The following is a 22159-nucleotide window of genomic DNA, read 5'->3' as shown; positions in this document are numbered from 1 at the left end:
CGTGATCACTCTCTTTGTGCTGATTTTGCTGGTTGCACCTTCGGATGCAGCAATATATTGAAGAGCATGAGCCCTTGTATGACTCATCTGAGGAGCAGCGGTACCGGGGTGCCGCCAGCAGCATGTTGTGCTGGATTCAAGAGAGTCGCATCTTCAGCAAAATCTGCTGCCGACAAAATGGCAATTTGTGGCTGCGTCAGGGCAGCTTTCCGGCAAACAAAAGTCACCGATGCAACCGCAAAGGCTCTTCCTGGCCGCTGTGGAATCACCCTTCCTTTCACAATGTCCTCCAACATCAAATGCTCCTGAGCATGTTGCTTAGAATCTTGTGGGAGTCAAACAAGGAGAAACTAGTGAACAACTCCTGTTTATCTTCTCAACTAGTAATACTAGACATTTCTTAAATTTCTTAAAGCTATAAAGTGTCTACCAAATAGTACATGTTTCTGAGTGTTTTACTTGTTACGTGATATTTCCATGATAGCCTTGAAAGGTTTGTTGATTCAAAACTTTGAGCTGAAAATTCTAAAAAAAAAAAAATTGTGAAACAAGAAAACATTTAATATTTGGACAAAAAGAGTATCTATAATCCACTTAGTACCATTTCACTTTGCCAATCTGTTTGGTATAAGTATGTAAGTACACACATCTTCAAGAAAATGTGAATGGCACTCTTATTGGCAATTTGAGTACGTGAATTATACAAAACTAGACGTATCTTTCATCAAGTTTAAACTCAACTATTTTTATGAAATTATGTTTATCTTTTCACGCAAGTTATAAAAACAGAAAGAGTCAAAAGAAGTGTCATTAACAGATAAAGAATGTGACATGAACATTTCTCATATCTGAATCAGTTCTTACATACTCTTTTGGCACTCTGTCACTTTTGCAGGACAAAATGTGACTGGTTTAGTTAATTTGGAGCATCAGAACACTCAGTCAAGCAGCTTCAGTCAACGTTGTTACATACTAGTGATCAATAAGCATGGATGTTTTGATGGTTGCATGAGTCTATCCTTTGAGGGTTCTTGTACACGGTTTGTTACCAATAGCAATAAAAATGGATGAGTTGCTTGTTGGAGAGGAATAGTCTTCTCTCCAGATCCTAACTTCTGATATATATATATATATATATAAAATAAGATTACAAGAAGAATCCGTAATAATGGAAGAACTTACTGCTTGATACTATTACTACCACAAATTAACCTGTAAATAGTAGGATGAATTTGAATTTTAATTAACCTATAGTAAGAATAAACTCATGTACGGTGAAAAAAAAAATTATACTCATGACTTTGACCAATAGAGTACCTAAACCTTTTGGCATCTTAATCTATTAGGGGCATGTTATAAAAGAAATTAAAGTGTGTTCGGATAGGAGATTCTTTGGGATAATTTTTTTAAAAAATACTATAACATTTTTTTTGATGTTAGGTATGTAAAATAGAAAGGGTGCTAAAAAATGGGTATGCAAACAAATAAATTTGTGCAAAAAACAGTCCATCCAAACAGACCCACCACAGTTTTCTTTCTAAAACCCGTCTTACCGAGATTTCCTGAAAAAAACTACGCGTTTTATTTTATATAATAATATATGTTAAATGAGACCAAAAAGATGAAATGGACAGAAAATTGTGTATATCAATGGAGGAAATAACGATGACAATAATTCTTTACAATGACACTGCAGAACACTGGAAAGGATGTGACGCAAACTTGGTGGCACCTTTGTTTTATATTGGATGGTTTGAGAAAGGAGTGAGAGGTCTTGTGCTCGAAATTTCCTATTCGTAGAAAAAAAAAAAAAAAAAAAAAAGGGGGGGCTTTGGACTCGGACCACATCCAGGCTGAATTTGTTTCAGAGTAATCCACGACAAGCAGTCAAGCCTGTCCAGTTCGGCCCATAACAAGAATCGTAACTCTGAAGAGATTCAAGATTTTGTTGAGTACACTATTCGTTTGGGCCATGCTAAGCTTCAATTTACCATTTTAAGTATTACGACCCAAAAACACATTTGTTCCCCAAAAAAAAAAAAAAAAAACCCCAAATGTGCGCAATATCTAACTAATCTTGGTTCAACCCCAGCTAATTTTACAGATTTCTCTTTTCGAGGCAAATTTGATTATAATGGTAAAATCCTTGGGCAGATTTGCTCCATACGTGATAATTAATGGACTCAAATGATACAGATTTCCATACACATAAGCACAATGTGATTTTTTTTTTTAAAAGCGATTAAATTATGATGTTTATGATTTTTCCAAAAAAAAAAAAACCATGATATTTACGATGAATGGAGTGAATTTACATTTGCGAGCAATGTAATTACAACTAAAATTTGTGGAAGCTAAATCAACCATGATGAAATGAGAAAAAACTATTTTACTTGTAGAAGTAAGTTTCCTTGTATTTCTTTCTTTTCTTTTTTGACTGATAAAATGAGGATTTTTCATTTCATATGTACCTTGTCCTTTTTTAAGTAATGGTCATCGGAATATTTTCTGTGTACAAGTAGAGGTGTCAAATCCTTCAGGACCACCATATTAAAGAGAAGTGGCATACAGGCTACTGTCCACCCGTGAACAAAAATCAAAGCATATGCTAGAGCATTTGCAATTTTCTTTTTACTACTCCCTCCGTCCCACTTTGATAGTCCTGTATTTCTTTTTTATCTGTCCCAAATTGTAATCTACTTTCCAATTGAAGAATGTAGTTGTATTTTAATTTTTCTAAAATATCCTTATTCAATGTAAGTAGTTGTTACTATAAACCTACCCCATTTAATGAGAGTTGATTCTTTTTTTACCATCAATTCAAGTTCCCATAAAGTTGTACCATATTTAATGTGAGGGTATTTTAGAAAAATAGCAATCTAAATTTATTTTTCCAACAAAGTTAACTGTTTTTTCTTAAACTGTGTGAAAAAAGAAACAGGATTATCAAAATAGGACGGAGGGAGTATCTTTTTTGAAGGATCCATAGCTAGTAGTAGAGCATTTGCTAGTCACTATTGGCAATAGAGTAAGATCTAATGGTTTGTTTGGATAGTGAAATATTTGCAAAAATTTATTTACTCACATAATCGATATATTTTTGAATCATCTTTTTATCTCACGTACGACACGTAAAAAAGATGTTACAGTATTTTTTTTTTCATTCAAAAAATTATCCCAAGTAATCTACTATCCGTTAATATTCTAGACAGTACTGCTATAGTTTTACCAAGCTCTGATTTTCACATCATGCAAATCTCGAATTGCAAGAATCTTGCCATTGAAAATCACTCACTCCAAAGACAGGAGCAATTGCAATTATGAGAATTTTACACTTAAAAGAGATACATGTGAAAAGGGCTCCTGTTTCTTTAATCAAGAAACTTCACCACCTCCTTTTGGTCTCCAAACTTTGAGTGGAGATCTCAATTGAGGAGTCAAAACTTTCCATCGACAGAAAGAGGAAGACAAAGATTCACATGTTGCTATATGCTAAACTAACCTATAAAGTGCTTGCTTCTAGGGATAAGAAGACAAACATGAAGTCTAAAATTTTGGCTAACTTGTACACATGAAAAGGTAGGGGTACACTGAACTTGGTCATGGACAATTAGTGTTTCTACCAGGTCCACCATAGTAGAAGAAATTACCCCAGTCTCCATCTTTACCAAGCTTTACATCATAGCAATTTGACTCCTCAGTGAAAATGCTAAGGTCAGTGGGGGCTCTCAAGTTGTTTGAGCCATCTACAACCTGGATATTCTTGAAGTAACTTGCCCCTGAAAACCCTTCTCCAGGAAAATGGCCACTGCCCATTTGAGTAGTGGTATGCAATCCATCTGATTCCAAGTTCACCACCTCTCCACCCCATTCTACCATAGAAGCACTGTCAACTAGGTAAGAAAAGAGAGAGGCTGGCCAGTACCCCAGCACATAATCATTTCCAAATTGCATCCACCAATTACCCTCTTTTGGATCCTACCAACAATTACAAAAGTCAAGAAGATAACATTAGATAGAGGCAAGACAACAAACAAAACGACACTGAAAAAGAGAAGCATGATTCCAAAAGAACAACTGTAAGAGATTCGCTTTCCACCTCTATATTATAATCCATGATTCTGCAGTCTTGCATGTTCAAATTATTAACATTTTTTATACTATTGAAATTTTTGTCACAAAATATCACTTTTAACCCCTCAGTTGGAGACTTCTATTCTTATTGAAGCTATTTTTGGCCATGAAGAACAGCTATAAGGAATTCCCTTCCACCTCTATGACATAACAAATACTATGATAGTGTGCCACCATTAGGAAAGTTTTATTTTCATTCTGGAATACTTGTACTTACAAGAGAAAATTAAGCTGAACTTTTGCAGTGTAATAGATTCTAATGTGAACTGATGCTGAACAAATTAAAACCAAAAATAGAAGTACCCTAGTATAAGAAATTTTTGTTGCAAGCATGAATTTTCTTTTCTAATTGAAACAAAACTATTTGGCTTGTGATGATAGTACATGACTTTTCCTTCATTTCATTTTTTTTTTTTGTGTGTGGTTTATTTATTTTGAAGAAAAAAAAAGTTCCTAATCAAGAAAGGCGTGGGACGGTCGAGTCAGTTTTTGGTAATTAAAGTTACCTTCCATACAAGTATGCTGATGTCGTATTGTGAACCCTTATAGGATGAGAGTGGGGAGATGCTGGCCCCTAGGGCTATTTCACTGTTGATTTGAATAAAGCCTGAGCAAAGCAAGTTGTAGCAACCCGTGGCTTGATAAGCATCACTCTGTCATTATTTTTTCCACATTTTCAACAGAAAGCCCATGACACGGTTCAGATGAAAGCATATGCTAGCTGTATTAATAGAAACTTGATTGGCACAAAACAAAACAATATGCTAGACAAGATTTGATGGCTTACAGTCCAGTAGGTGAAGAGTCTAGTGTTGCTATCTCCATATAAATCAGGGCTGACCTGAAATTTTTGTTCAACTAAAAATTATTGGGGAAAATAATTGATCACAGGCCACACTGCACATGGTTCTTGACATTATCAGCATGACAATAATGGTACTAGGCGTTATGGTCAAAATTACCTGCCAGCCAGCTTCAATGCTGTTGAGATCAGAATTAAAAGTACCCCCCAAAAGCCAAATCTGGGACAGGCTAAATTCATTAGGCTGCTGAATTTGAGGTTCCCAAACGTTTATGGTTGCCTTTGCTCCATAATACTTGCCTCCTTCAACATATGCAATTGCATGCTAAATATGCTCAAAAAAAAGGCAAGAAAGGAGAAAATCTGTGAATGGATGGTAAGAGTATTGACTTATGAGACCAGAATTGGAAGAATTGCTTGTACCTGGTGACCAGTTTGGGTGATTAAGTCAGGTGCAGCTGACCTTGGCTGAGGAGAACTTTTGTGCTTCTTCTTTCCAAAACTCCCAATTGAGCTTGCTCTCAAGAGATCCTCCTGTTTTGTTCTTCTAATTGGAATGGTTCCCTCAGGACACCTTCCATTCAAGTGCCACAATTGATGGACTGGTTTCGTCTCCTCGTTCAAATTAGACACTTTACTCACCCCAAAATTTAGCCCTTCTGGATGATAATTAGGCCTCACCTATAAAAGCCAATTACACAACCTCAGCTTTCAAGGGCAATCAAAGCTGACATCTCCTTTGCAGAATTGTGCAAACAGAACTGACCTGAATGGTGTGGTTTTGCAGCAAAGGATGATCAAATGCTGGTTGACGAGACCTATGGACGCAATCAATTATATCGCCATCTGGGCTCTGTCCAAAACCACCCATCGTGCATCAATTATGTAAAACCACACATGCAAACACGCGCTAAAAGATCACACAAAAGCAGAGGAACCTTTACCTTGATGGACTTAAGGGGAGTCTTGTTCAATTTGCTCAACTGTTTCGTAACTTGAAGATTCTGAAATTCAGCGTTCAGTCTTCTTGAAGCATCGCAAAAACTCATCATCAATAGCAATATGAAACAATAGTACAATCCCTTTTGCTTCATTTTGGCATCCATGTATAGCATGCCTTAATCAAAACTTGAACTCCTGCAACAAACACAATCTGGGATGTTCTTCCACTGATGCAGGTGCTATTAATACCACTACATTTCAGAACTGTGGCTTCCTTTTAGAATGGAGCCAAGAAAATCTGCCGACGGTTTGTATTTGACAAGGGAGGAGGATGGTGGAAGGGCACAATGGGAATATTACGTAAAGAAAATGAAGGAAATGGAATGTGAAAGAGTGAGTGAGAAAGAGGCAGAGAAGTAAAGGGTGCTTTGGATCGTCTATGTTTCTGAGTTCATCATCTCTTTGAGCATTTAACAGCTGCACTTGTTTGTCGTTTCAGTGCGCCACTGTTCCCTAGTTCAATCTTCTTTTGGTTCAGACCTTACCAATAATATTTGAATCTCGTGACAAAACAGAACTTACTGCTGGAAACTACAAACATTTGTCAAAACTTTTTGGTGCTATCTAGGTCCATTTTTTTTGTTGTTGTTTTATTTAGACATTTTTTCTGTTACAAAATTGGAAAGATTAAATGTCCCTTTACACCCTTGTGACCTCCTCATCTTCTTACTCAATTAATCAGAGAGGAGAGGAAAGAAAAGATTCAATTGTGAAGCAATTGATATAAATGTACCTCTCAGAGAATTAAGGTTGGGGCCTCAATTCTTTTTAATCTGAGGACATATACATTTAGTGCAGCTTGTCTTCAGTTATAGAATGTGGACAACAAAGGCTTAGTCACTCTTAGACAGACGCAACTTTCACCAGCACCACACATGGCACATCCTTACAAATTCCAGTTATTACAATTTGATCCCACATTCAAATGCAAAATATAAAAAAAAAAATTTCCCATCTTCTGATTGGATCATTGATGAAAGTGGGTTTGACCCACATTTTGGTACAAGTCCACAGTCATATTAAATTAAGCAATGTGCCTTCTATTGCCATCTCACTGTAATAGTTGACTTGTAGTGGGTGCAAGGCTGTCTAAAAAGGGAAAATGATTTCCCTTCACAATCTTGAATAATCTATAAGACTATTATGATGCTATGATAATTTCAATGCCAAGATTCAACAGCCTTGTTTTCCACTTAGAATGATTGGGTGGTTTTGACGCCAATTTGATGCAATGATATGGTGTAATTACGGCTCTCATTTTCTACTTCTAGCCTCCAAACCAAACGCCTTCTGCAGATGGAGAATATTGTTGGAAGTCTTCGGCTGCAGCTTCATAAACTTTCGATTGCTTGTCGTCCATCTTGCACTGATAAATTTTTTTTTCTCTACTTTATTTTCACCAAGTTATTGTGTCCCAAAACAGGATTGTTTTGTTAATAAAATAACAGTTAGTGATCCTTCCACTCATAAATGAGTTGGGCATAAATGAAAACGAGTAAACGCCACCCACAACACAAAACCCCAACAAACCTATGTAACATTTGGCTTTGGATGGCCAAATTTATAGCCTAGATTGTTGGCTTATATATATCCAATCTACTATATAGTTTGTGGAAAATGTTGGTTTATAAGTGTGAAGAAAACAATCTCACCTTATGAGCCTGTTTTTGAGGTGAAAAATTCAATAACATAATATATATCTGAAATCGATAGATATCAGAGCACGTCTTATCATAACAATTTTGTAAAACGTCAAAATATTTGATTATTTTGACGATTAATCTAGTTTCGAACTTGAAATGTGAAGGAAAGCTTGTAGGGTTGTTCTAGGTAAGTCGGGGATGAGAATGCTAATCCATCAACATGAATTATGCCATGTTGCAACTCTGTCGATGGAGCTGAAAAGAAAAAAAGAAAGAAACAAAAGAATTGCTCCGCTACCTGCGGCCATGGCGAATTTTCGGATGCAAAAGTAAATTGCAGTACTAGGGAACAACAAGTTCTTGGATGGTAGATGCGTCGCAATCAACTTTTTATTCTGAGAAGACAAATGCTGCTATCCAACTATCTGCAACGGGGAACAAAGAAGCTAGGTATGATTTATGAGGATTATTACAGTTGCCAGTTAGATGTTTTGAGGAAGGAAAAACTTTTTCCCCTAAAGTAAAGTCTATATTTCAACTGTAATCTTCTTCTTCTTCTTCTTTTGCATCTTAAAGGAGTTGTACAGATCTAGGGGTGCTGTTGAATTGGACATAGTCCAATTATTGAAGATTCTTTGGGACTTCCTCTCTTAGCAGGATTTTGGCCACCATGTTGAAATGCTAGGATTTCCAAGATAAAGTTGTGGTCCTCTATTAGGGATTTCAAATTTAAAAGGAATTGCTAAAGTTAGAGACATGAAGATTCAAAAGGTGACGCAACAAAGCTTATCCACTACAAAGATTTTATCTTGTTCCATGCATTTTATCTAATCTAGGTCCAATTAATTACGTCAAAATATGTTCCAAATGCATGCACTAAAAGTTGGTAAATTATGACTTAGTGAATATTACGTACAGAAATTCATACTGAAATAACCAATCTCCTAAACTTGGAATATAGAAGTGGCGGACCACAGGCGCCCACAATGCAAAGTCCATTTGGATTCTTATTATTTGAAAGGTTTTTTTTTTAATTTTTTCAAAACTTAATTAAATCATTTTTCCATCTCACTTCCATCACATCATATATTTTTCTTGAAAAAGAAATCCACCTAAAAGTTTTAAAACTCTTACTTATAGGTGTTGAGGATTATCCCTCATTATCCACAAATTGAAGAATAGTATAAAGGGTCTGTCTAACGAGGTGATACATTTCCAGTGTCATATTTTGGAAAGTGTAAGATTAATTAGAAAAATCAAATCAATACAAGAAAAGCTAGATAAGATTAAATAGAGAAAATATATAAATATAAGGGATGGTACTAATTATTAGTACGTATATATATATATATATATATATATATATATATAAAAGATAGGTTTGGTAAATATTATGTTTGTTAATAAGTGCCCTGAGGATGCTCGCTAGTTAAACCCCTTATTTTCCCTAAATATTTAGAAAATAGAAATTAAAGTTTCTTTCAATCAAATGGCTGTCATCATCAGCATGCCTAGTCCCAGCTTTTTCTGCATTTGTTGGCACCACCTACCTAGTAGTCACGCAAACAAAAAGAAATTGCAGATTATTTAATCCTAGAACTAGACGTTTCTTTTGTTGAAAACTGTGCCTCACCGAACATTAATGACTAAGAAAAAGATGGGTTCAACAAATTATCCAATTCCAAATGATATATTTTTTTTTTCTCTTTTTTCCTTTTTAAAGAAATGAGATACATCTTTTAAGAGGATGATATCAACGATTCAGCCTAGTTTTTCAGTTTGGCATTGACGTCTGACCCACCCTACCCCAAAAAAAAAAAAAAAAAAAAAAAGAATAGTACCCCACATTTCTGTCCATCAGCAATTCAATCCATTAATAGTTTTCCTCTTCTTGCATATTTACATTTAAAAATTTCCATTATCCTGTGTAATAATCTGGTTATTATTTTTTTAGCAAGAAAGGAGGAAAAAATCAGCACCACTATTAGTAGGATTTTAATTGAATTCATTCTGTTTAACAATTGGTACAAGGTAAAAAAGATGGGATATTTTTGTAGGGAAGTCATCAACTAATTTTTGAAAAATTAGAACAATGAGTTGGATAATTTACTTGGAACTCAAATCAACAATAGAGGAATTATTTAAATTTAACATATTATAATACTGTATAAGAAACTCTTTAAAAGCTAAATCTGTATTTTATAATACTGTATTTATATTATATTATAATATCATATTATAATACTATATTCTATACCACCCGTTTGTATTATAATACTATATTTTATATTATTATATTATAATACTATATTTTATACCATCCATCTCATCCGGTGGTAGTTCAGTTCTCTCCGAATTATCCCAAGACCTCTTCAGGTCCTCCCCCTCCCCATAATGTTGAAAGCTATCATATCGAAAAAAAAAACCATCAAATCAAAATTTCAAATTATTTAATTAACAATATAGTATTTTTGTACCCAAATACAACGTCGTTGTTCCAATTGCCATCGTAGCCCAGCCTAGTCAATCGGAACAGTCCAACATGGTAGTTGATTGGGCTGCTGCAGGGTCGAGCTTGGGTCTGCGGCTTGCTAAGCGAGGCACTTTTGGACTAGCCTTAGTCTCATTATTTATTAAACGGAGACATCATTAAAAATAGATATTTAAAAGATTGGAAAAAGATATAAAATAGGATTAGCGAATTAAGTGACAAAGATAAAAAGGAAGATGTTCTAATTTATTATTACTCTCTATTTTTCCTCTCTTTCATGGATAAAGTTAATCCATTTCATGTTGATGTTTCGCTTGATATAGCAATGCTCTAAAAGATTTTGTTTTCTCTTAGTGCACACATGCATTGCAATTCAATGATCTAGTAGTACAATTTGTATCGAATGTATTTAACTACCATACACTGTAATTATGGATTTAAATATTGGTATTGTTTAATGTGTTTATTTTCTACTATCTCATTGCAATTATTACTTACAAATTAGTATAATTATTATGTGCTATGGTTTTCCTTTTTTTCTTTTTGGGATATGCTCTCCTTTTTTACTCTCATAATACCATGCTGTCAAATGCATGGCCAAGAGAACCAAAATCTCATCAAAGGAAAAATCAATCTAAGCCCAATGCCACAAAAAAAAAAAACCATTAATTTAATTTAATTTTTACTAGAAATCCAAATGCACAATTACATCTTTTCCCACTTCTTTTTTTCTCCACCCTTATATGGAGAATCTTGAATTATACTAACTGGTTATGGACGTTTGGGATTTTTGCCAGGTCCTCCATAGAAGAAGTAATCTCCCCAAGATTTCGAATTTCCAAGTTTCATATTATAGCAATTTCGCTTTTCAACAACCTTCCCAAACTCTGCAGGTGACACTACAAGAAATTTGGTCATCAGTGACAACAATATGTCATCACAAGACATAGAAATGTTGTCACTAATGACTTTTATTGACGACTTTTGAGTTGTCACAGAGTCGTCACTATATCTCCGTCGGTAAAAGTATATAGTGACAACACAAAAAGTCGTCAGTGAATGGTTGTCATTAGTGACAACAATATGAAAGAATTTTATTGACGACTTAGCATGTTGTCAGAGATGTATTGATCAAGGTTGTCACTGAAAAGTGTCAGAAGTTGTCACTTATATGATCTACGTATTGACAATATTTGTTGTCACAATTGAAGTTTGGAGTTAGTGACAAGCTTTGTTGTCACAAAGAGTTTTTTATTCTTGTTATGCAACAGCTCTTTTTTGTCATTAGTGATCTTTAACATTGTCAGCTCCATTTCAATAAACTCACAATTTAGCATGGTAAATTATTTATCTAAAATAAATTGAAAGAAGTAATCTAAACAATCGATAATCAAAGTAGTTGTTGCATTAGGCTACATGCCAATATAGCATATTAAATACTCAAATGTCATATTGAAGTGCACATTACCCAACAAAGGTCTATAAAAGTAACATTGTGCCCAAATATCACATATTCATAAGGTACGTTTACAAAAGGAATTAATTTTAAGAAACCAAAGAACATCCAAGCGGGCCCTTGCGTGAGAAATTGACTTTGTCTTCAACGTCCTTCAGTCATTGCTATAGATAGCTCCCAAAATTTTGTTTAAATAGCATTTATCTGTAACAAAGTAGTAAAACAAGTAGATAAGGGGAGAATTAAAACACTGAAAGAGAAGTAACAATACTTAGGTTGTTTAGCTAAAATATGCAATCCAATAAGAACCTCAATAATTAAAGCTGTACATTCAAAATCAGCGCCAAACTATTGCACAAAATCAGCTCAAGAAATAAGTACTGCTATTAAACTTCAGCTTCAAAGGAATAATATAACAAGTTGATAATGCAACAAGCACTGCTATAAGTACTGCTATGAACAATATAACCAATTGATAAGACTACAAGCACAACACTAAAGGAAAAGCAACTTTGATTCGCTTGCTTAGCTAAACATTCAAATAAACTAAACTGAACTAAACCAAAACAATCCAAAGTAATGAATAGCAGAGGATACAACGTGTCAAGTATGATAACCAAAGTAATATCAATCACGATACAAGGTGTCGAGCTATCCATTCATATAGGAGAAACTGAGGCAATGTGTACCTCATTTATATAAGAGAAACTGATGCAATGGGTATCGTGAGAAAGATGTCTATGGGTTGCTCAATCTTTACAACTCATTTCTCCAAACCACTAGAGGATGAATACATGGAGTGGTACTGCATAAACAATATTAACATTATCAAAATCCATATACCCAAATTACTCCAATCACAAAAACAACTAAAAGCTACTGAAAAGCATTGGCATTGCCATGTAAATGCTTGTTAAAGCAGTAAATATTGTAAATTGCAAGACTTAATAGCTACCATCCAAGGTCAGAACTCATCACTATCCTAGCTTGTGCTCAAACACATTACCTCAATAACACCATCATATTGTACAAAAACTCAAATCACTTATATATTTCAGAACAACATATGCTAAGCTTAGAGAGCACAAATTTCTATAATGAAAGATCCAAAGTTCAAAACTTTCAAAGTCAAATAAGAGAACTTTAAAAGCAGCAAATTAAAGAAAACAATTAAGTCACCTATTCGATAATCTTTATTGCCACTCTATCTTTAACACTCCCTCCTAGCTTCAAGAATTCAGTATTGCTTCAGATCTAACAAAGTAAATACTCGTCATCAATTCAAGTAAATAATAAGCTGAACATAACTATGAAAAATAATATGTTTGTTGAGAAAAAAAATTACCTCATAGCCAGTGGCATCAGATAGGCTATTGATTTATCAGGTACATTTATTTTTCAAGAAAGAAAAACAAGCACCCTGTCCTCTTCACCATATCTTATTTTATGCCCTAAGGTAGAATACTCTGAAAACCATTTCAAATTACACTTCAAATCACAAACTACTCCTAAGTATAAACTACTTTGCCATACTTAAGTAACCAAAACTGAATTGCATGGAGAAATAAAAGATAATTAAGGTAAGAACATAGATGATAATTTGAACCAAAAAGCACAGGAATTACCCATCCACAATGGCATAACATATGTATAAACTACTTCACCGTACTTAAGTAACCAAAGTTGAATTGCACAGATCACATACAAAAGTTGAACTAATCTTTCCCTATTTTCTGTGGGCATTCTCCTATAGGTTTGTACAAGTAGGAACGCAAGGGAAAAATTTGACTGTGGTAATAGAAGAAATCAGAGCATTACTGTTCCTCACTGCTTCTTTGCTAACATTTTTATGAGCCCCTTAATAATTTTACCAAACCACATCAAATTCATGATAGAAAGAGCGCAAGGCACAACAAATACTAGAAAATAACCAACTGAATGCATCTGGATGACCTGACTATAATGAATGTAAACATGGTGAAACATGTAAACAAACAACAAAATCCTTGCCATCAGCCAACCAAAAAAAATAAAGAGACCGTTAATTAGGTAGGCATTGGACCTCTTCAATCCAGAAATATCAAGATGCCATCTCATGTTGATTTCTGGGGTAGTCATTTCTGATATGAGGACCATGAATATATAAAGCTGCCCCTTCCCAGTAAATACAAAATATGCTACAGAAACTCCGAAAAGACTGTGATGGACAATATACTCTAGTGTCTGTGTGTGTCTGTGTGTGTGTGTGTGTGAGAGAGAGAGAGAGAGAGAGAGAGAGTTAAGGAGTTGATATAGAAACAGGTGCATGCCTCTATGTATGGTTGTGTTACTTATGACCTGTACCAATATTACCCCAGACCATTCAACAAACGGAGTCATGGTCTGGTTTCATTTCAGCCCACAACCTAACTAAAAACCATACCAACTGCCTAACTCAGCCCTTTTAATTGTTCTAGCTTTTAGAATAATAACTGAAAAACTAAACTGATAATAGAAGCTTCAAGCACAATAAATTTTTCATTGAGGCCAGAAAGAATGAGCATAAGAGCACTTCCAACATCACCAACCCTTTCCAGCAAGAAGGAAGCTGCATCTACAATTCCATATTCCTGACAGAGGCGTAAACAGTTCTCTACTCTATAGCTTGACAAAATGACATAGTGAAAACTCTAACTAAACCATAGATACACAAGATTAACTAAGCCATAAACTTTTAAAGGGAGAAAAATAAATTATAAGTTGTTAACATGATAAACCAGAGCTTGCTTGTTCACTGGGACAACAATAAACATACAAGTCCATTGAGCATATATGACAGCAGCTTGCCACGCGCATGATTAATAATACATTCCTCCTTTCAAGAACTTCATCCACAGTTGAAGATATACTCACCTCAAGATAGTGTTCTGTCACTTCATCTATCAGCTGAATTGGCTTACTGCGGAGCAATTTTGGGAAATCATTCAATTCTTCAAGGAACGTCTTAATTCTATCTGACTAATGCTTTGCCATCCTTCCACTCGAAAAATGTAAACTACCATATTTTCTTAAGCAAGAAAATTTGAGATTTCCAGTTGTGTGAACTTCAACAAGTGTATTCAAATAAAGAAAAAGGCTCTCTGGGTGAGAGTGTAACTGAGAAATTACCATCAGAGTTTGCACAAAATTACCTGTCTAATTTGACCAGATCACCAATCCTTGAAAAGACTGCTGCTTGGAAGGCTTCTGAATCAGTTTCACTCATTCTCCCCCTACCAAGTCCAGCCGTAGCTGATTTTGTACAAAAAATCGTTGAGAAGCAGCAAGTCCTTCCCAAGTGGGCCAAAAAGTAGAGGATACAATTAATCTAGGGGATTCACGATAACTAGGCAAAAATTTTTCCCTAATTTTTTCCCTAAGTTAAGATTTAGGGCAATAAAATTTCAGGGGATGAAAAGTTTAATCATATAAATAACCATAAAATTACACCCTCAATGCAGGTTCAACAAGAATGCAGGTAGAAATTTTCAGAAAATAAAAAAAAACAAGCATAGGGCCAAAATATTTGCAAACTATCTTAGAGACAAAGAAGAGAGGGAAAGAACTAACCTTTGGATAAAGAGTCCGAATCTCATTCAACAAAATCGTCTTTTGACCGGAGCCAATCAGTCCAGGGAAGGCAACTGGCCTTAGGCCTTAGCTTAGCTGGTTTGGTTCTTGGGTTTGTTGAGTCCCTGATTACTGCCCTAAGACTTTCCGTTCAGTGACATTCACAGGTCTTCTGTTCCCAGGACATTGACTTAAATAAAAGCGTGTACTGATCAGGGCTCAACAAAGTCTCCTGCCGGCGATCACTCGGGAAGAGTCATCCTTTAGACTCATTCTCCTATCGGAGGAAGATGCCGGGCGCTGCAGGTCTCGTTTTTTCACTAAGCCACTAAGATCTGACTCAACATCGGCCCGCAGAGACTTGGAGAATTACTTGGTCTTCAATGCCCAAGAGCCACGGTACTTCACTGGTCTTCAATTGTCGAAGAGATCGAGAGTGTGGTAGAGGTGGAGGTGGAGGTGAAAATGGAAGTGGAAGTGGAGGTGGAGCCGTGGATGTAGAGGTGAGTGTGGGCTGACGGGCTAAGTAAAAGTGAGGTGATTTGTGAGAGTCTGAGAGAGAGTTCAACACTTAGAAAAGTTATTGTTTTGCATCTACATAGTACAAGAGACTTGGACAAATTTGCGCCTCTTTTTTTGCCTTGAATTTTAAAATTGTGCCACTTTGTTTTTGTCTTGAATTTTAACTAGATTTGGACATCATAATTCCCCCCTTTTTATACAAGAAAAATTGGTGCAATTTTGTCTTTTATAATTGTATTTGAAATATAGATTTCATTTTTATTCATTATTTTTGTGTCACAATTTTAAAAATTTTAGTATGATTAAAAATTCTAGTATGAGTGGCAAAATTTTTTAAATTCATATAAATGGAAAAGTATTTTAATAAAATTTAACTAGTTCTTATAGGTGCTAAAACTTTATATCAATTATAACTACTATTTATAAAACTTTACTATTAATCCATTATCTTCAAATAAGAAAAAAAATGCACAATTCAACTAATACATAAAGTGTATTAGTTAATTAACTAAGGAGTTTAGGATTTATCCACTTCGATAACCGGTTCAATTTGAAAACTCTTATTTATATTCATATCAAATTAACTAATAATCATTCTAAGTTAAGTAGTCACAAGTTTATTTACACTAATGAATTTTTTATTTTTTAATTATTTTTTATTCTAATGAAGTTATTACATATACAAGAAAATTAAACTAATAAGGAGGCTCATAAGTATACAACAGTTAAAAATCATTAGAGAACACATAATGATTACAAAAAATTAGGAATAATAGTTGCAAAAAGCAATAAATATTTTAAATCAAACAGTGATAAGACTAGGTTGTCACTAACGGCTATATAATGTTATCAGTGATAACAAGAGCAAAGTTATCAAAGAAAGTGCTATTAATACTGACGACTTTTAGAAAGTTGTCACTATTGTAGTTCCCGCTCTCTCTGTGACTCTTGGCGGGAATCGAATTGTGACAACAATGCAAGGTCGTCACTGATGTGTTGGCTTCCTTGACTCAATTGTGACAACTTGTCGTATTGTGGTTAAAGGACCCCATTCTGTGACGACTTTTTTTCATCACTGAGAAATGTTGTCACTAATGACCAAATTTCTTGTAGTGTGACCTTATAATACTGTTTATTTTCTAGACTACACGAAGACCCTTGAAGAAACCTGCCCTTGTCTACCACCCTTCTTCGGCAAAATGGCCACTGCCCATCTGAGTTGTTGTGTGTGTTTTCCGTTTTTGTTGAAGTTTATCGCTTCTGCACCCCATTCGAGTACTGAAGCACTTTTAACAAAAGGTTCGTAGACAAAGGAGCTGGCCAGTGACCAATATCATTGTCTTCTCCATATCGCAGCCACCATGCATTTGTTTTTTCGGTCCTAACAAAATAATACCCACTCTAGAAGTTATCAAATCCAATTATAGAAAAAGGGTTCTCAATATTAAGGTTTTACTAACGATATTTGATCATAGGTATAAGATACTACTAATACTTTTTGGAAGTTAAAAAGTAGACATTAATTAGGAAGGTAAATAGCAAGAAAGAACAAACTCAAAATTCTCAGTAAGTACGTAATTACTGTCTTGTTATCAGATTTGGACTCTTGTAGGTTGCTCACATCTAACAACGATTTTGGTCGTTTTGGAATTGAAAATATATGACAACCAAACAATTTGGTAATTGTGTGGGAAATTTATGTTACATTCTAGGCACGAATTTTCCAAAATTTGATACCTCATGACTAGCTTGGTCGGCAATTTTGGTATCAGCTCATATATATGGTATTCAAAAGGTATTGTAAAACTCCATGATAGATTATAGAACGTCTTATAGGAGAAAGAAGGAAAACCACTCTTAATTCTCAAGAGGATCCAGATGTGATCCAGTCTTATTCATTAATTGAGTATTAATTTTGAAATCCTTGATGCTTTATTGCATAGTCTGACATCATATTTTTATATTTAATTGTATTTGTATGGATCGTCACTTAATTATGTAGTTAATGGTTAGAGTTTAGGATTTTTACATGTAACTAATTAATAATTAAGTTAATAATATATTTTTTGAGACTTAGTTGGTTTAATGATATAAGGTTCACATTTGTGATATTTTTTTTTTCCATTTTGCTTCTTTTTTCCTTTGTATCAAATCTCTTCAACGAAATTAAGTGTTAGGAATGAATCTTTTTTTACAATGTTTCCAAAAGATGAGTAATTGTATAGGACAATAATAATAATAATAATGTGTAGGTGATATTATAGTACTTACTTATAGAGACTGTACTGCATTAAATTTCAAATTTGACCACACTTATTGCAAGTTCTTGGCTTTGTCCTATGCCACATTAAAACATTTATATATATATATATATTTATTGTATTGAGCATAAAAGTACATAATCACATCTTTTTTCCAACTTCTTAATTTCGTCTCCAGCCTTGTGTGGAGAATCTTGAAATACACCTGGTCATGGACATTTAGGATTTTTCCCTGGTCCTCCATAGTAGAAGAAATCTCCCCAAGTCTTCGAATGTCCAACTTTAATATTATAGCAATTCTGGCTATCAGCAGCGTTCCCAAGCTCATCAGGAGGGTTTACAACGTTGTTGTTATCGAGCACACGAAGATCCCTGAAGTAACTTGCCCCTCGAAACCCTTCTTCAGCAAAATGGCCACTGCCCATTTGAGTTGTTGTGTGTTGCCCCATTTTGCTCCTGCTTATCACTTCTCCACCCCATTGGATCCCCGTGGCTGTTGCAGCAAGGGTCGTGAATAAAGAAGCAGGCCAGTAACCAATATGAGTATATTTCCCGAATGCAAGCCACCATGCATCTGTTTTTTGGTCCTAATGAAATTACACCAACTCTATTAAGTTTTGGAAATCCAATAATAAAAGATACAAGTTTAACTGATATTTTATAGCATGTGCAAAAAAAAAAAAAAAAAAAAAAAAAAACTAGTTGTTCTTTTTGGAATGAAGAGGAGGCCTGCAGGAAACATACTCGTTCATGCTAAGATCACAAACTATTAACTCTTGAGTATTGACCATTAATCTATGCTATAATATTCTTGATCGATTTCCTAATGATTACCTTCCACATCGATATGGTGATAATATACTGAGAACCATGGTAGGTTGAGGTGGGATGGATTGCTGCTCCCAAAGCTAATCTTTTGGAAACTTGGACAAAGCCAGAGCAATGCAAGTTGTAGCATCCTGAAGAATTATAACTGTCTCTCTGCAATAATTTCTAACTTCAATAAACACCTCCATTACCAATTTATGTTGAAACATATGCAAGTTTAACTATATGTTTTGTACACTGAAAGGTTGATCCGGCAAATTAAGATATCAATTGGATGGCAATGGCATCTAGTGACTTACAGTCCAGTAAGTAAAAAGTCTTGCGTTGCTATCTCCAAATATACCTGGGGAGACCTGTTACAGATGTTAACATTAATATAGATAAACAAAAAATATGATACAAATACCTTCGTTTGTTTTTGTTATTTACATCAAAGTGACAGCTGTATTAGTTAAAAGAAATACCATCCAACCAGCTTGAATGCCGTTGGCTGGTAAACCATAGAAGCCTCCTGTAATCCAAATCCCAGCCAAGCTATGTTCATCACGGCTCTGAACTTGGGGTTTCCATGCGTTTATAGTTGCCGTTGCTCCATAAAAAATATCATTTCGAACATATGCAACCGCATGCTAAATCATTGCAAACGGAAACAAAGGAAAACAATAAAATGGGCTGAAAGAAAAGTAGTAGATGTCAAATGAAGTCAATTGTCAGCAATTACTGTCGTCATGTTAACACATTTTGAGGACTCTCGATCGTAAATTGTTCACACACTTAATGTTATCTAGGTCTATTTGAAATTGTGAACTTGTCATAACAAATAATTCTGTCCAATTGTGTGGGAAATTTTTTACATATAGACATGAGTGTCATACACCATTCTTTTAGAAGTGATCAGGCCCTGTGCAACAAAATTTTCGCATTCTTGCTGGAATTTTCGAACATTTGATGCAAGGTCTAGCAAGAATTCTGTAACTGTGCATTGATACCTCATGATTTACTCCGTTGGTAATTTGTGTATGAGCTGAGAATTGATGAGGAATACTTTTGATAGAGCTTGCTCTCAGGAAATTTTGTTTCTTGGTTCTTATGATAGGAATAGTTCCATCAGGGCACTCCCCATTCAACTGCCATGGCTGAGTAACTTGTTCTGAATCCTCCTGACTATCGGTAGTGAAATTGAACATCTTGCTCTCACCATCTAGTATTGGGATATAAGAAGGCCTCATCTGCAACATCCAAAATATAGGAACCTATTTTCATCCATAATATAATTATACACATAACTGAATATCTAAGTGCTACTCTGAGAAAAACTTCACATTCTTTTGCTATCAGTTGGAATAAGAAAGACTCACGAATATGGTATGATTCTTGAGCAAAGGATGATCAAATGCCGGTTGATGATAGATATCGACACAATCAATTGTATCACCATCTGGGCTCTGCCATTTACAATAACCATGCATCAATGGGTTGAATAAGTGCCTTGCCTCAAGCTAGAGGTTGATACAGAACTTACTTTTTAATTTATACGGACAAGAAAAAGAGCAAAAAATATTAGTAGGTTGCATTACCGAGAAACTATACATGTTTACAACAACCCCCCCCCCCCCCCCCAAAAAAAAAAAAAGAAAAGACGTGCATGCAGAGAAAACATCATGATGAACAAGGAGCGAGGCAGGATCAAGCACTGCATATACAAGCACATTGATTACCTTGATGGATTTGAGGGGGACCTTGCTTGCCAAGTTCAATCCTGAGGCATCATATAGACTGAAAATGAACGACAAAATCAATAAAGACTTTCCCTTCATGATCTTCTTGGTACTAAAGGGCGAATGCCTAATTGATCCAGAGGTTGTAGCGTGTCATTGTAAGTGCCCGGGACAAGATGTATTTATAAGCTCTCCACTTATTCGAAACTTGTATACATTGTATTTGTATTTATGTACTGCCTTATCTTGAACTAACTGTTTGTACATTTGTGCAAAACATTAATTAGTGAGAAACATCCTTCTTTTATTAGTTGCTGAAGTGTCAGTTATAAGTGCATCCCAACAGGATAAGTTCGGCATACATTTTGCTACCACTTTTTTTTTTCCAACATATATTAAATCACAAAAAGTGATTTAATATTATCTCACAAAGTTTCTTGACATAATCTTGCATCCAAGCATTGAAAGAGGTATTAGTTCTAAATGTTTACTTAATATATGACCATTTTGCTTTTAAAGTTTTAGGGGATAATTTCATAAACCTCCCCTGAAGTTTTTGACAATTTCACTAGCCTTTCTTGAAGTTTGTAAAATTGCACAAACCTCTCTTAAGGATAAGGTTTTAATAGCAAAATCTGTCTAATTAGAAAAAGTAATATTAAAAAAGTATTTTAAGGCGACAGATGAAACTTTTATTTCATAAATACCCCTTATAAATATGTACAAGTAGCATTAGTAGAAAAATAAAAAGAATTAAAAGTTAGAAACCATTAATACACCTTTAATCACTCAAAAAGTTCACATTTAATAAGTTAAACAATACAAATAAGCAACAAAACTATACTAATGATTACAAGATTCAACAAAATAGACTAGTTATCTCTTTTAATATGATGTTTGCTATGATTTTTATGATTTTGAACAGAAAAAATTTTGAAATTTGCATTTCTTTTCCCTCATTTCAATTTTCTTTGAAGCTCTTAAAGCTATGACAATTGTAAAGTAATTTCATGAAAATAAAGGAGAGAGGAGGGAAAAGAAAGGATTATTAATATAGTTTGTTTTGTTGAATTTTGTGATCATTAATATAGTTTTGTTTGTTTATTTGTGTTGTCTAATTTATTAAATGTGAACTTTTTGAGTAGTGAAATGTGTTTATTGATTGTTTTTAACTTTTAATTATTTTCATTCTTTTACTAATACAACTTATATACATGCATAAGGGATATTTATGGAATTAAAAATTCATCTCTCTTCTTAAAGTACTTTTGTAATGTTACTTTTTCTTATTGGACCAATTTGTTATCAAAACCTTAACCCTAGGGGAGGTAAGTAAAATTATACAAACTTTCGGGGAGGCTAGTGAAATTATTATAAACCTCAGGGGAGGTTTCTGAAATTATCCCAAATTTTAGTGAGCTGAAAATGATTACTACATAATCACATCTATTATGCAGAATAGTAACATACTTATAAGTGAGGAAAAAGACCTCCCATTTGTAAAGAAAAAAAAAAAGGCATAACAAAAATATAACATAGATTTTGGTAAGAGAAAATCCTTTACCAATACAACCAAGGGTTAAAAGTAAAAAAAACTCCTGTGGTATATCTAATATACAGAAAAACCCCCTCATGGTTTCAAAACATATAAAATGATATCTCATGTTTTGAACTAAGTTGTAAACTAACAGAATTCGTTAAATTTAACGAAATC

The 22159-nt window shown here is 34.4% G+C and overlaps 2 protein-coding genes and 1 long non-coding RNA gene across 6 annotated transcripts; all 3 read right to left on the bottom strand.

Moving 5' to 3' along the window:
• Positions 1 to 3274: 3274 nt before the first annotated feature.
• LOC113732152 (protein neprosin-like) lies at positions 3275 to 6718 on the bottom strand. The gene is made up of 7 exons (XM_027257799.2): positions 5881 to 6718; positions 5703 to 5789; positions 5360 to 5617; positions 5097 to 5261; positions 4922 to 4975; positions 4641 to 4787; positions 3275 to 3978 (listed from the first exon to the last, which is right to left on the bottom strand). The coding sequence occupies exons 1-7, from the start codon at positions 6049 to 6051 to the stop codon at positions 3601 to 3603; spliced, it is 1260 nt and encodes a 419-aa protein (XP_027113600.2). The 5' UTR covers positions 6052 to 6718; the 3' UTR covers positions 3275 to 3600.
• Positions 6719 to 11536: 4818 nt separating this feature from the next.
• Positions 11537 to 15739, bottom strand: LOC140036931 (uncharacterized). Of its 4 annotated transcripts, none has more exons than XR_011840565.1 (5): positions 15117 to 15739; positions 12874 to 14798; positions 12708 to 12782; positions 12218 to 12333; positions 11537 to 11732 (listed from the first exon to the last, which is right to left on the bottom strand). It is a non-coding gene; the product is annotated as an uncharacterized lncRNA (long non-coding RNA). The 4 variants fall into 4 exon arrangements; XR_011840567.1 differs by having other exon boundaries at positions 12708 to 12994; positions 14421 to 14798; XR_011840566.1 differs by having other exon boundaries at positions 12708 to 14836.
• A 2254-nt stretch (positions 15740 to 17993) lies between these two features.
• On the bottom strand, positions 17994 to 20586 carry LOC113728501 (protein neprosin-like). Its single transcript, XM_027252902.2, has 7 exons — positions 20446 to 20586; positions 20086 to 20172; positions 19717 to 19956; positions 19192 to 19356; positions 19027 to 19080; positions 18734 to 18880; positions 17994 to 18486 (listed from the first exon to the last, which is right to left on the bottom strand). The coding sequence occupies exons 1-7, from the start codon at positions 20542 to 20544 to the stop codon at positions 18109 to 18111; spliced, it is 1170 nt and encodes a 389-aa protein (XP_027108703.2). The 5' UTR covers positions 20545 to 20586; the 3' UTR covers positions 17994 to 18108.
• Positions 20587 to 22159: the final 1573 nt, after the last annotated feature.

This window comes from Coffea arabica, chromosome 2e (genome assembly GCF_036785885.1).
Source record: "Coffea arabica cultivar ET-39 chromosome 2e, Coffea Arabica ET-39 HiFi, whole genome shotgun sequence".
Classification (NCBI taxonomy): Eukaryota; Viridiplantae; Streptophyta; class Magnoliopsida; order Gentianales; family Rubiaceae; genus Coffea; species Coffea arabica.
This window is presented reverse-complemented; position numbering and strand designations above follow the sequence as displayed.

Coding starts and splice junctions, on each gene's coding strand:
- LOC113732152 (XM_027257799.2), bottom strand. CDS start 6,051: ATGCTATACATGGATGCCAAAATGAAGCAAAAGGGATTGTACTATTGT. Junction 5,262..5,359: donor TCACCCAAACTGGTCACCAG/GTACAAGCAATT, acceptor GAGCATATTTAG/CATGCAATTGCATATGTTGA. Junction 4,788..4,921: donor GACTCTTCACCTACTGGACT/GTAAGCCATCAA, acceptor AAATAATGACAG/AGTGATGCTTATCAAGCCAC.
- LOC113728501 (XM_027252902.2), bottom strand. CDS start 20,544: ATGAAGGGAAAGTCTTTATTGATTTTGTCGTTCATTTTCAGTCTATAT. Junction 20,173..20,445: donor TCCCCCTCAAATCCATCAAG/GTAATCAATGTG, acceptor TGTAAATGGCAG/AGCCCAGATGGTGATACAAT. Junction 19,081..19,191: donor GCATTCAAGCTGGTTGGATG/GTATTTCTTTTA, acceptor CATCTGTAACAG/GTCTCCCCAGGTATATTTGG.